Source organism: Arctopsyche grandis, chromosome 12, assembly GCF_051622035.1.
Source record: "Arctopsyche grandis isolate Sample6627 chromosome 12, ASM5162203v2, whole genome shotgun sequence".
Classification (NCBI taxonomy): domain Eukaryota; kingdom Metazoa; phylum Arthropoda; class Insecta; order Trichoptera; family Hydropsychidae; genus Arctopsyche; species Arctopsyche grandis.
In genome coordinates, this window is record NC_135366.1 from 1,212,201 (window position 1) to 1,225,533 (window position 13,333).

The 13,333-nt window shown below is 33.4% G+C and overlaps 1 protein-coding gene across 1 annotated transcript in view; it reads right to left on the reverse strand.

The window, feature by feature from the left end:
- Nucleotides 1-13,333, reverse strand: part of LOC143920594 (5-hydroxytryptamine receptor-like) — a 176,138-nt gene that overhangs the window by 37,468 nt on the left and 125,337 nt on the right. Inside the window, exon 3 of the mRNA XM_077443537.1 lies at nt 1,941-2,074. Coding sequence (XP_077299663.1) covers nt 1,941-2,074 — 134 coding nt within the window. The remainder of the gene's footprint in view (nt 1-1,940; nt 2,075-13,333) is intronic.

Here is a 13,333-nt window from a genome sequence, read left to right on the forward strand (position 1 = left end):
AATCCACACCCGGTTAACTGAGAGTATACTGTATTTGAAAAATAATTGTGCAGATTGAACCCAGGACTGACACATTTCTTTTAATTTTTTTTATTAAATAACTTAATATGCCAACACCAGTGGCGTAGCGTGAATTCCTGGTGCCCCCCCGCAAAATATTTTAAGGCGCCCCCCTCCCATATATTCATATTATTTACTTACAGCAAAATAACTTTCCAAATTAATAATTTATACCTTTTTTACGTATCGGTATATGTACCTATATATCGAAGTGCATTAATAGTTTAATCTGGACGACCAACAAGTAGTGCACAATCTGTTTAAAGTAACTGATGGTGAATTTTCCTTAAAAACTTCCCACCTGTTAATAGTGACAGCGAAAAATTTATAAATTTTATTCGTTTGAATAAAAAAAAAATTGCTTTATTTTTTAAACATTGGCTACGTCCACACTACCGATATCTAAACCCGATATTTTCGAATTTTCCATATCCAGTTGCCATATTGCTGCAACCTGTGGTCGCTCTTTAGGAACTGGTTATGGAAAAATTCGTAAATATCGGGTGTAGATATCGGTAGTGTGGACGGAGCCATTGAAAAAATATATACAAGAATAAGAGAATTCTCAGCAAATAGGTTAAAGTGGCACTGATGTTCAAAATATGGAAAAAGACGGCAGTCTTCTAGCCCTATTGGCATAGATCAATTACACAATGAGGATGAATTCAAATTATGTATAATAATGTATGTACATACATATATAGTACAAATAGGTTGAAAAATTAAAAAAGTTATTTCAAAAAAATTACAGAACAAATTAAAAAATCAGTGAAAAAGGCGCGCTTCGTGGCGCCCCCCCGCATTGCGGGGTCTGCGGGCGCGGTAGCTACGCCACTGGCCAACACCCATGCGATGATATTTCATCGGGTACAACACTAGTCAGTTTATAGCAATCGCTGTGATTTTTTTTGCTTTATAGTATTTTTCTGTTTTTACCTTTTATTGATTTTTAATCTATGAAAGGTAAAAACATTACTATTATTATTATGATTTTTATTTTTCTCTCTTATTTTCTTATGGAGGCCACTGTGGCGCATTTGGTTCTTCCTGTAATGCCACAATGGTCCAAACTAATGTTTAAATAATTTATTATACACACTTTATATTCAATGTGAAACTAAGGATAGCATTTGAAGATTTTATTTATTCGATTTTTTTACCTTATGTTCTTTTTTACATTCCTCTTATACAGTTCACGTGGTTTTTGTGTTAGTAGTAATTTTTTATATCTCTTACCTCTTATCCGATCGTTTTCATACTTTGCCATATTGCTCATTTTGGTCATCAATATACGTTAATGTATCGTCTGCCATTACGTTGGAGATAAAATATCGTATACAATGCGTATCAAATATCCACAATTTTGGGTACGGCGACGTCTAGCAAGCTACTATAATCTATCTTCAACCTTTTCGCCGTAATATGGCCATATCAGATTTTAATTGTTTAAACGCCTATAATTCATTCTATATTTTATAAAATTTGCTCTATAGGTTCTCGTTATCTCAAATATATAAATATTTACAGTTTTAACTCTCATATGTATATATAAATTTCAAATTTGGCGTCTAGCTTCATGTAATTTAATACACGATATATATATTGATTTTTGGCCAAATATGTCAGATCTGACATTTCACTGCTAAAAGTGTATCTCTTCACTGAGTTTTATATGCGAGATAAGTATTCAAGAAGAAGTTATGTTGTATCTAATTGTTAATATGATTTACAATAAGCTTAAATACATTTAATTTTTTACAATAAGCTTACAAACATACATCACATACAATTAGTTCAACAGCTACCCATAACCTCAAATTTCATTGTTTATTTCTCCAAAACAAACTTTCTAACCAATACAAGCTTAATTATATAAGTACCTCATAGACTGCACCTAGTGGCATGACCAAGCAAGCCACCATGAGATCAGCCACGGCCAGAGAAGCCACCAGATAGTTGGCAACATTCTGCAAATTCCTTTCGAGAATGATGGCAGCAATGACGAACACATTTCCTGGAAAGAACAAGATAAAAATTTCATTAAAACAATTATATAATATGAAAGCTACGAATAATTGACCTACATGACTAGAAATCCTATTTTTATTGCGTCAAGGATAAGATGGAATAAATCACGGATATAGTAAGTGCTATTTAATAGTAATTAGAGTCTAGTTATTAGACCCTGACTGCCAGCTACGATAGTTTGAGAATAACTGCTTTAAATACTGATCATGACATATTTGGCCAAAAATCAATATATATCGTGTATTACATTACATGAAGCTAGACGCCAAATTTGAAATTTATATATACATGAGAGATAAAACTATATATATTTAAATATTAGAGATAACGAGAACCTATAGAGCAAATTTTATAAAATATAGAGTGAATTATAGGCGTTTAAACAATTAAAATCTGATATGGCCATATAAAGGCGAACAGGTTGGAAGACACGGGACGAACGCTTGTTAAACGTCAGGAAGGTCAACGGGCCCCGTTTTTAAAACGCGTTGTATACGATATTTTATCTCCAACGTAATGGCAGACGATACATTAACGTATATTGATGACCAAAATGAGCAATATGGCAAAGTATGAAAACGATCGGATAAGAGATAAGAGATATAAAAAATTACCACTAACACGAAAACCATGTGATATGCAAAGGAATTTTCATTTTTTACATTTCCTCATTTTTACTACTCTATTTTTACAATTACAATTAAGTAAAAATGATATTAACGCAAGAAAACCTTACATATATTCTTTTTGATTTTTAAAAGCTTTTTATTATATTACTAAATTATGATCACAATACATTTTATATCTATTTTAATAGCTACTGATCTACTGATCATTTTCTATTTTACAATTTTAATTTAATTTTGTTATTTATCGTATAGTATTATATTATTCTAATGTAAGTGTACAGCATAATAGGAAAAATAGCTCGAAAACCTATTTACAATTCTTATAAATGCTCATAATACATCTAATACATAATACTAATTGAAGACTCTCTAAAGTTGACGATCTAAAGCAACCCTACATATGTGTGTACTATAATATATTCAAGAACATATTACATGTAACGTCAAATAGCGATTATCGTAATGGTTCGAGCTAATGTTCCATCACTTCGTTAAGACCCATATATTTTTCAACCCTCCCCTTCTTATTCCATTTCCTACTCCCCCCCCCCCCAGCCCCTATCCATTTTCCAAGCCCATAAGTAGAAATAGACGTTTGACTGTCCATAAAGGCAGAGTTTTCCCAAATGTGTTTTACGCCACATAAATATTCGAACCCCCACTTTGCGTTTTCCGTACACAGATTTGTTCGTAGATAAGATCCGCATTAAGCGGAGAGAAAGTAGATAAAAAAAAGAAAAAAAAACTTTCGGCGTGTCACCCTAACGAGCGGTTATTTCGCGACTCTGAACGTTTATGATTTATGAGTGGGAAAAGTCGAGGGGTTGGGATGCTGGAGTAATGTTGCGGAATGCGTTTTTAAGGCGTGAAAAATGGCACCTGAAATTTTGCTCATTATTATTTGAGCTTCTCAAATGTAAATAAGTTTTGACAGCGCGGGTGAACTTTTGACAGGCGAGATATTTAAGCGATGCCGATCTTTCTCTGTTGATAAAATTGACAGGTGATGATCAGAAGCTGGACTGCTGTTGACCCTGTGCATCTCAAGTTAGTTAACCATTTAATCGCCATAAGCGCACCGGTGCGCGCTCTTTCGTATTTAAGGCTATGACTCGAAATTAATTTTGGTTTCTTCACAGTGATACTAATGAAATATCCTGTGATACTAATGAAATTGAAAAAAGCCAATATTTTTCGTTAGTTTGTGATATATTCAAGAGGTAGGTTCAAGGGTTGGCAATAAACACATACATATGTACAATAAAATAATTGAATCGGTTTCTACAAACGCGTGGCGATTAAGTGGTTAAACTAGCGGTTAGATCAGTTGTAATCAGGGTCAGGTCAAAGATGCAGCAGACTAGGCACGTGCCTAAGGGCGCCATATATAAGAGGCGCTGCGAGGCGCCCCCCATTTTTCTTTTTTGATTATTATATTGAAAAGGTAAAAAAAATAATTTAGCTTTCTTTGAATTGATAAAATGTTTTATATTCAACTTAATTTTCCTGCTGGAAGTTAATTGTAAAATATAATTTACGAGGAACGCAGGAAGTTGACTGTCAAATATCAACGACTCACGAATAAAACAACAAACTGTAATTTGGAATTGTATTTTATTTTATATAAAATACCGCTGAAACATACATATGTATGAGTATATATACATATACATATATCAGGGATGTATTTGCTTTACGAAATTAAATATCTTAACCGATCATATTCGAAAGAAGAAATGTCACTCTATTAAATTCTTCAATTAATTGTTGACTATAAATTAATGTAGATGTAAATTACCGAATTTATTCATAGTTATCCGTATATTATTTTATTTTATTCATTTTTATACATACATATTAATTTATTTATTTATTTATTTATTTAATAGTTTTGGACCATTGTGGCATTACAGGAAGAACCTAATGCGCCACAATGGCCTACATTTGAAAAATATATAAAAACATGATATAAAAACAAGTAAATAAAGGAAAAAAGCAAAAGCAGAAAACATGGTAAAATAAAATAATAAAAAAAGTAACAAAAGGAAAATAATACATCATTCAGAGAGAAAAAAAAAAATAACAAAAGTGTAAAAATTAAAAATAAAATCCATAAATCCCATTCTTTGTTTACACTGAGCAAAATTAAAATAGTATATAAAAATGTACAAAGGAGAAAGAAAAAATAAAATAAAATAAAACAAAATATGAATAAAAAATAAAATCACAGCGAGGCCCAAATGGAAGAGAGTAGATTAAGATTCCACTCATTCATCACATTCAAATTAAGACAGTAATGATGAGCGCAGGTTACCAGATAAATATGTTAAGATAATATCCGACAATCTACGCCGACAAATTAATATATATTTATTGTTTAAAAATTTATGGGGGGGGCCGCTTAAACTAATCTACCTAGGGATGAAATATACCCTCGGGCCGGGCCTGGTCGTAATCGAAAAAATACATATATTCGAAGGCAACGGGGAACCACTTATAGCATCTACAATCAGATTAGGTTTATGATGTAATTCTCAAGTGATGAGAGTAGCTCTAAAGTGTTGTTGCACGTCCATATATATAAAATCCAATTTAATCTATTGTCCGTAAAGAAGTTTCAACTGCAAAAAATTGAGAAACAAATTCTCGAAGGCCTAAATCTAGTCACACAACAGTTGGAAGTTCTTCAAAAGAAAATCTCTAAGCCGAGGTGAAATCGCCAGGAGCTTTTAGTTAAACCTACATATGTATACAGGGCACATATTGTGCCCGGAAGAGTGGATGTGTCGAGATATTCACTTCCGGTTGTACGTAGACCGCAATATCCTCGGGGACATTACCTTCCACCTCGCTGTGGGGCTACGTGAGGTCACAGCTGTCATAAAATACTGAATTTAAGTCTCTGTGACAAGTCGACAGACGATTTCCAGCCGGAAAGAGCGAAGAAAATGTATCGATATGAGAAAAACCATTATATAAAAAAAAAACCGAGAATGGGGAAAGTAACTAACTATAAAAAGGGGAGAAATATTAATTTGTTTTTATACAAATTATTATTTCGTCTGTTGAAACTAATATTAATTATAAATACTAATATGAAATGAGTATTTTGTGTGATGATATACATATATTATATGTATGTACATGTAAGTACATAGTGTAATAACACTGTTCGACACAAAAATTGGTTCAGAGACGAGATATAACTTTTCTTATAGATCTATGCCCAGTAAACACGAATCTGGTAGTAAAAAATGTTGATTGGCTCGAAATTCGGAGATATAAAAGTGTGTTTTTTAACCGCTTAGCTGCCCAAAGCGCCTTAAGGCGCAAACAGCCGTATCTATTATACGCTCAGCGCGTCGGCTGGGCGTCTAAGCGGTTACATCGCGCGATTTTTCTATATCTTGGTGTTGTTCGGTCGATGTCTCAAAATGTGTCAATTTTCTGTGCAAAACGAATATTGGAATCTATAGTTGGGTATTTTATCTGTCATCTGTAGTACTTTTCAGCTTTCAAATCTCTCTAAGTAGTCGTCTAGTTCAAATCAAAAGTCAAAAGTACGTATTTCCACTTGGAGTTTTTTCTATTGAAACATATTTATTTGGATAGTGTTCTGGCCAAATATTAAATTAATAGGGCCAACCTTAACCTAGCCTAACCTATCCTGACCCTTAAATAAATAGGTGTTAGATAAGATATGTTTTTTTTGTGAAAATATTGATGTAATAAAACTTAAAAAAAATATATATATATATCTTAGCAGCCAACACCTATTTATTAAAGTGTCAGGATAGGTTAGGTTAAATTAAGGTTTGCCCTATTCATTTAAGATTAGGATGTTTGGATCGGTATTGTTCAGTCTCAGTGTCACATGCGAGAACTGATACAGTGAGACCGCATATTAAAGTAAAAACGTGAAGGTAGACCGCATAATAAAGTAGCACCCATAATTGTTTATTGATGTTTTTAATTATTGGCCTCGAAAGCGCATTGGGGTCTGTTAGGTCTTCTTACAAGTTTCACGGCCGGAAACTCTATGGCAGACTCGTATGTCGATAGATCGTTGTGTCGGTGTATTTTTTGTGCGGTTTCAGTTTCGGAGCGAGTGTCAAGTTGAATTGGGGCAAAATGAGATGTGATTTGAGACACGTGTGCACATTGTCCCCGGTTTGATAACACAACGGCATTCCCATTGTCTGCACGTGGCATTGTTCCGTGTCTCCAGGGCATTGTAATTTCGTTCAGACAACAAAATGGCCAACAATGCGTAAATATGGCGAGATGGACGACGATCCGCGACCGGGCCCTTAAGTCTGAGACAAAAGCCGCATCTCCCATTTTATGGCCTATATATATTTATATATATATATATATATATATATATATATATATATATATATATATATATATACATACATACGTATAGGTATACATATATAATAAAAACGTGTACTGAAATTTAGTACAAATTTTGGCTAATCTTAAAATAAACCGTAAAAACTTAAGAGGGCTGTACACCCGAAACCTTAATTTTGTTGCCGTTCCTTTCTTCGATATATATATTGAGTGAATGTATATATTGAGTGAATGTGACAATATATATATATTGAGTGAATGCGACAGTTGCGCTTCGACCAGATAATACGTATTTTAAATCGACAAAATCGAGGTTTCGTATTATCCAATTTTGTCCTCTAAAACTGGACCATTTTTAAAAAAAATTCATCATCAGTATGAAAAATATATTTTCTATGCAACTGTGCGCGTATTTTTTTTAAAATCGACCGTTAAATAAGCACGCTGGACTCTTTTCGTGGGTGTAAAAAAGAGGCGATTTTATAAATGTTTAGCGGCTCCTAGCTCCTATAAAAAATAACTAATCAAAAAAATTAAAGCACAGATGCATGCCAATGGTGGATATCCATAGCATATTAAAAAAATATTTTTCACATACATATATACAAATATACCAGGAAGGCTTAACAGGTAAACCCCAAATGCGCCTTCCTGGTCCACATAATTATTACATAGATATATGTATATCTAAATATCTGACATCTATGGTCAGTATACATATATTACAAACATCGTATTAATACGATAAATAACTTTCATGTAACAATACGAATTTTTTTATATTCGATAAACAACCACAGAGACATCTATGGTGAGCAATATGGCGAAACCTAAGATATAACAATAACTAAAGGTTCGCAACAGAAAATTGGGAAGGAAACGCCAATTTTACAGGAATCTTTTCAATGAAAATCAGAAAAATTAATATAAGAAACGATCGACCTAGACAAATCAAGGTCTGGCCAACAACGAGACTTAGCGGGGAATCGAACTCGTAACATCAAGTACGAAATAATTCAACATTCACCACTAGACCACACTGCTGGTTAACTAACCAAGATTTCTTTATTATTATTAAAACGTTACATTTATCTTATTGGTAGATATATTCGAAAAACGATAGATTTAAGAGAGCTGTATACCCGAAACCTTAATTTTGTTGCCGTTCCTTTCTTCGATATATCTATATTGAGTGAATGAGACAATATATATCAATATATGTATATTGTCTATCAATATAAAATTATTATATATCAATATAAAATTCATCATCGGTATGAGAAAAATATTTTCTATATTTATGTGCTCGTATTTTTTTAAAAATCAACCGTTAAATAAGCACGCTGGACTATTTTTGTTGATGTAAAAAGAGGCGATTTTATAGATGTTTGGCGGCTTCTAGATCCTATAAAAAATAATTAATCAAAAAAATAAAACCACAGAAACATGCCTATGGTGGATATCCATAGCATATTAAAAAATAATTTATCTAGTGCCATAATTGAGGAAGGGAGAAGTGTAATACGTTTGCATGAACAAGGCGCTGGTGTCCAGCCTTCTTAAGAAAATAAATGTTTTTTAAAAACTAGCCTTTTCTTAATTTTGTTTATAAAATTAAGACAGTACATTTTTTATTTTTTTTTATTACATTTTATATTAGGAAGGCCTTACAGGTAAACCCCAATGCGCCTTCCTGGCCAATTACAAACAATACAGCATTTTTATTATAGTCTATATATTTTATTATAATTTTTATTATAAGTCGCCGAATTACGAGACACTGAAAACTTGCAAATTAACGAGACATATATAAATTGTACATTCATTTTATTGTACATTAATCATACTCAAATAGTGGTGACATAGTAGGTAGGAAGGTTTTTTTAGCCAATTTTTAATCGGGAACCGTTTCAACAATGAAATCAGAAAAAATTGGCAAACTTTGATAGGAAACGATCGACCTGGAGTCAAATATCCAGATCTGACCAGCAGCACTACAGATATACTTTAAATCGAGATCAGCTCATGGGATTGAACCCGGTGCCTCTCGGTATTAGGCAGAAGCTTAACGACCGAGCTATGCTACTGGCTATATATGTATATATTTAAAAAACCTAATTAAGAAATCACCAATTATCTCCGTAAACTTTGATCATGAGTATGGTAAAGTGCTTAATCTGCCATAGCGAGAGAGGGGGGGGGGGGGCGTGAAAAGGGAAAATACGATCAGAACAGTGTGGACTATAAACGTCACCGTCAAAGATAGACAAAGTCACCGTGAAGGAATATGCAGTTTTTTCAAACGTGTCTATTACGATTATTTTTCACCATGGTAATGGCGGGCGTCATTTCCACTTATATTGATGACCAAACCGAGCAAAATGGCAAAGTTTGAAAACGATCGGATAAGAACCCAAACTTCGTCAGACGACAAAATCGATTCTGAACTAATAAGAGGTTAGTAAAATAAGATTATTGAAAAAAACGCAGTTGTGTTTTCATATTCATGGTGGGTATGATTTTGGTAGTTTTTAAGATTTTTGATTTGTTGTAATGTAATTATTTGATAATTGTTTTTATTAAAATTTATGCACACAATCTGTCAAAATAAGTTTATAACACAAAAAGACAGGTCAATACACTGACAGACTAATAGACTGACAAACTGATAGACTCAAAGACCGATATACTGACATACTGATGGATTGACAGACAGACAGATAACTGGACAGACATGTATTTTCTATTTTTTTTTTATTCAATCAATCAATGTACAATCGTCATTACAGATCGCTCCAATGCGACGAGTGTACTATAAACATCAAGAAATTATATATATTTTAATACATAATTCGAAACCATAAATGACATCTATGGCCAGACATTGCAAACATCGTATACAATACGATCAATAAACATCGCATACAATACGATCAATAAACAATACGAATTTTATACAATAAACATCCACAGAGACATTTATAGAGAGAAACCCGGCGAATATTGAGATATAACACAATAACTCAAGATTTCACGAGAGAAATGGGGAGGGAAAGAAAATTTTGTAGGAATCATTTCAATGAAAATCTTGCAAAATTTGCAAACTCTGATAAGAAACGATCGAACTGGTTACAAACCAAGGTCTGGCCAGCAGCAACCAGTGTGACTCGAACTCATAACCACACTGACCATAATAGCATATGCTAAATACTAGTCTATGCTGCTGGTTTCTAAAGTAAATGGACAGACGGATAGACAGACGGATGAATAGAGGGATGGAAAGATGGATGGACAGATGGACGGACATTTGGAAAGACAGACAGACTGATAAACTAAGAGACCGAAGGATATACGAATGGATGGATTGATAGAATAATTGAGGAATAGCCAGATGGACAGACTGACAGATTGATAGACTGACAGACTACCAGACTGATAGACTGACATACAGACGAACAGACATTCGGAAAGATGAACGGATGAACAGACGGATGGACAGATGGATGGACAGATGGACGCACATTCGGAAGGACAGACAGACTGATAAACTAAGAGACAGAAGGATATACGAATGGATGGATTGATAGAATAATTGAGGAATAGCCAGATGGACAGACTGACAGATTGATAGACTGACATACTGTCAGACTGATAGATTGACATACAGACGAACAGACATTCGGAAAGATGAACGGACAAATTGACAGAAGGACGGATGGACAGATATACAGACATACTGGAAGACGGACAAACAGATTTATTTATTTTAAAAGATAGATAGCAATAATATAATAAAAAAATAAAATAAAAAACATGGACAGATATACTGAAATACTTCTAAGAGACAGAAGGACAGGTGGATGGAGGATATATAGAATAATGGAGGAATGGACAAAAGGACAGACTGACAGACTAGCAGATGGACTGAAAAATGGACAGAGTTATATGTTTGCGAATTATTTGCTCCACATAAGCGTAAGATCCGCTCAACGAATCTTCAATGTATACACATTATTTTAAAGAAATTTAATTTTTAAACTGGCGAAAATTTTATTATGGCCGGAGGGAAATTTTTCAAAATCGTTTCATTAAAAATAATAATCGTTTTAATTTTCTCACCCAAAATTACATAAATATTTTCTGGCATAAAGTATATAAGCATCTTTCATATTAAAACTGACATGAAAAGCGAATTTTAATTATAAAAAGAAAAATACAACAAAACATTTTTGCACGCCTGTTAAGTAATATAAATAAATATATCACAATAAGCTTGTGGCGGCGGGAAACATACATGCATAAATAATATGTGTATAATGAAAATGCGAATAAATTTTCATAAATATTAATATTCATTACGTGTCAGAAGCTCACAACTGCCACGTGTGTCGGATGTTTACATCGATTTTCGCATTAAAAATAAAATGCAAATGAAATGATTTACACTGTCGGAAAATTCCTTTTCGGAATTGAAACCGTGGAATTTTCGCGAAACACTGCAAATCTTATGTATTTTGCGGTGCGTTATTTCTTCGTTTTAGGTGGACATTTTCTATTTTATCGCCGCGCGCACTTACGGCGCTATTAAGTACAATAAAACGAATAAAGCGGCAAGAAAAACAAGCCGAAGCCTTTCACAGAGACGGGAAAATCCCTCAAGCCTATCTGGAAGAAGGGAAAAATGTGTGTGTGTTTGTAGAAATAGAGAAATCAACACGCGAAATATCGAAGAAAAGCCTACGTCAACTTTTCACTATTATCGCGCGGGCAATTTTCACCCAACGCTTCTGAAGTACAGGATGCTTCAAAATTGTCGCATAATAAATATATTTATATACTGTTTAAGCTAGCTTATCAATGTAGTCGACTAACCAGTAGGGATGAGACACACCATTGATTTGTGGCACACCTAATTTAATAAGTAGCACCATTGATTTATAGCACACCTTAAACATCTACTAACCAAAATTGTACGACATGTGTCTTCATCACTTCATTGTTTTAAACAATATAATATATAAAAACTTGTTACTGTTAGAATTTACATAAGTTGGTCATCACCATCGACTCCGCAAGTGACAGGCAGTCATCACCATCGAGACTCCGAGAGTGGTAGTCGATACCATCGAGACTCCGAGAGTAGCAGTCAACACATCAGCAGCAGAATAAAGTTTAATAGTGAAGCAAAGTTAAATTGAAACAGTTCTACGTATATCATTTAAATTCTCCGTTTCATAATTAAGAGGGCTGGACACCAGCGCCTTGTCCATACAAACGTATTACACTTCTCCCTTCCTCAATTATGGCACTAGAGAAATTATTTTTTAATATACTATGGATATCCACCATAGGCATGTTTCTGTGGTTTAATTTTTTTGATTAGTTATTTTTTATAGGAGCTAGGAGCCGCCAAACATCTATAACATCACCTCTTTTTTACACCCACGAAAAGAGTCCAGCGTGCTTATTTAACGGTTGATTTTTAAAAATATACGAGCACACAAACATAGAAAATATCTTTCTCATACCGATGATGAATTTTTTTTTTAAATTGGTCCAGTTTCGGAGGAGAAAACTGGAGAATACGAAACCTCAATTTTGTCGATTTAAAATAGGTATTATCTGGTTGAAGCGCAAATGTCGCATTCACTCAATATATATATATTGATATTTATTGTCTCATTCACTCAATATATATATATTGATATATATATTATCTCATTCACTCAATATACATATATATATATATCGAAGAAAGGAACGGCAACAAAATTAAGGTTTCGGGTATACAGCCCTCTTAAATCTATCGTTTTTCGAATATATCTACCAATAAGATAAATGTAACGTTTTAATAATAATAAAGAAATCTTGGTTAGTTAACCAGCAGCGTGGTCTAGTGGTGAATGTTGAATTATTTCGTACTTGATGTTACGAGTTCGATTCCCCGCTAAGTCTCGCTGTTGGCCAGACCTTAATTTGTCTAGGTCGATCGTTTCTTATCAGAATTTGCCAATTTTTCTGATTTTCATTGAAACGATTCCTGTAAAATTGGCGTTTCCTTCCAAATTTTCTGTTGCGAACCTTAAGTTATTGTTATATCTTAGGTTTCGCCATATTGCTCACCATAGATGTCTCTGTGGTTGTTTATCGAATATAAAAAAATTCGTATTGTTACATGAAAGTTATTTATCGTATTAATACGATGTTTGTAATATATGTGTACTGACCATAGATGTCAGATATTTAGATTTACATGT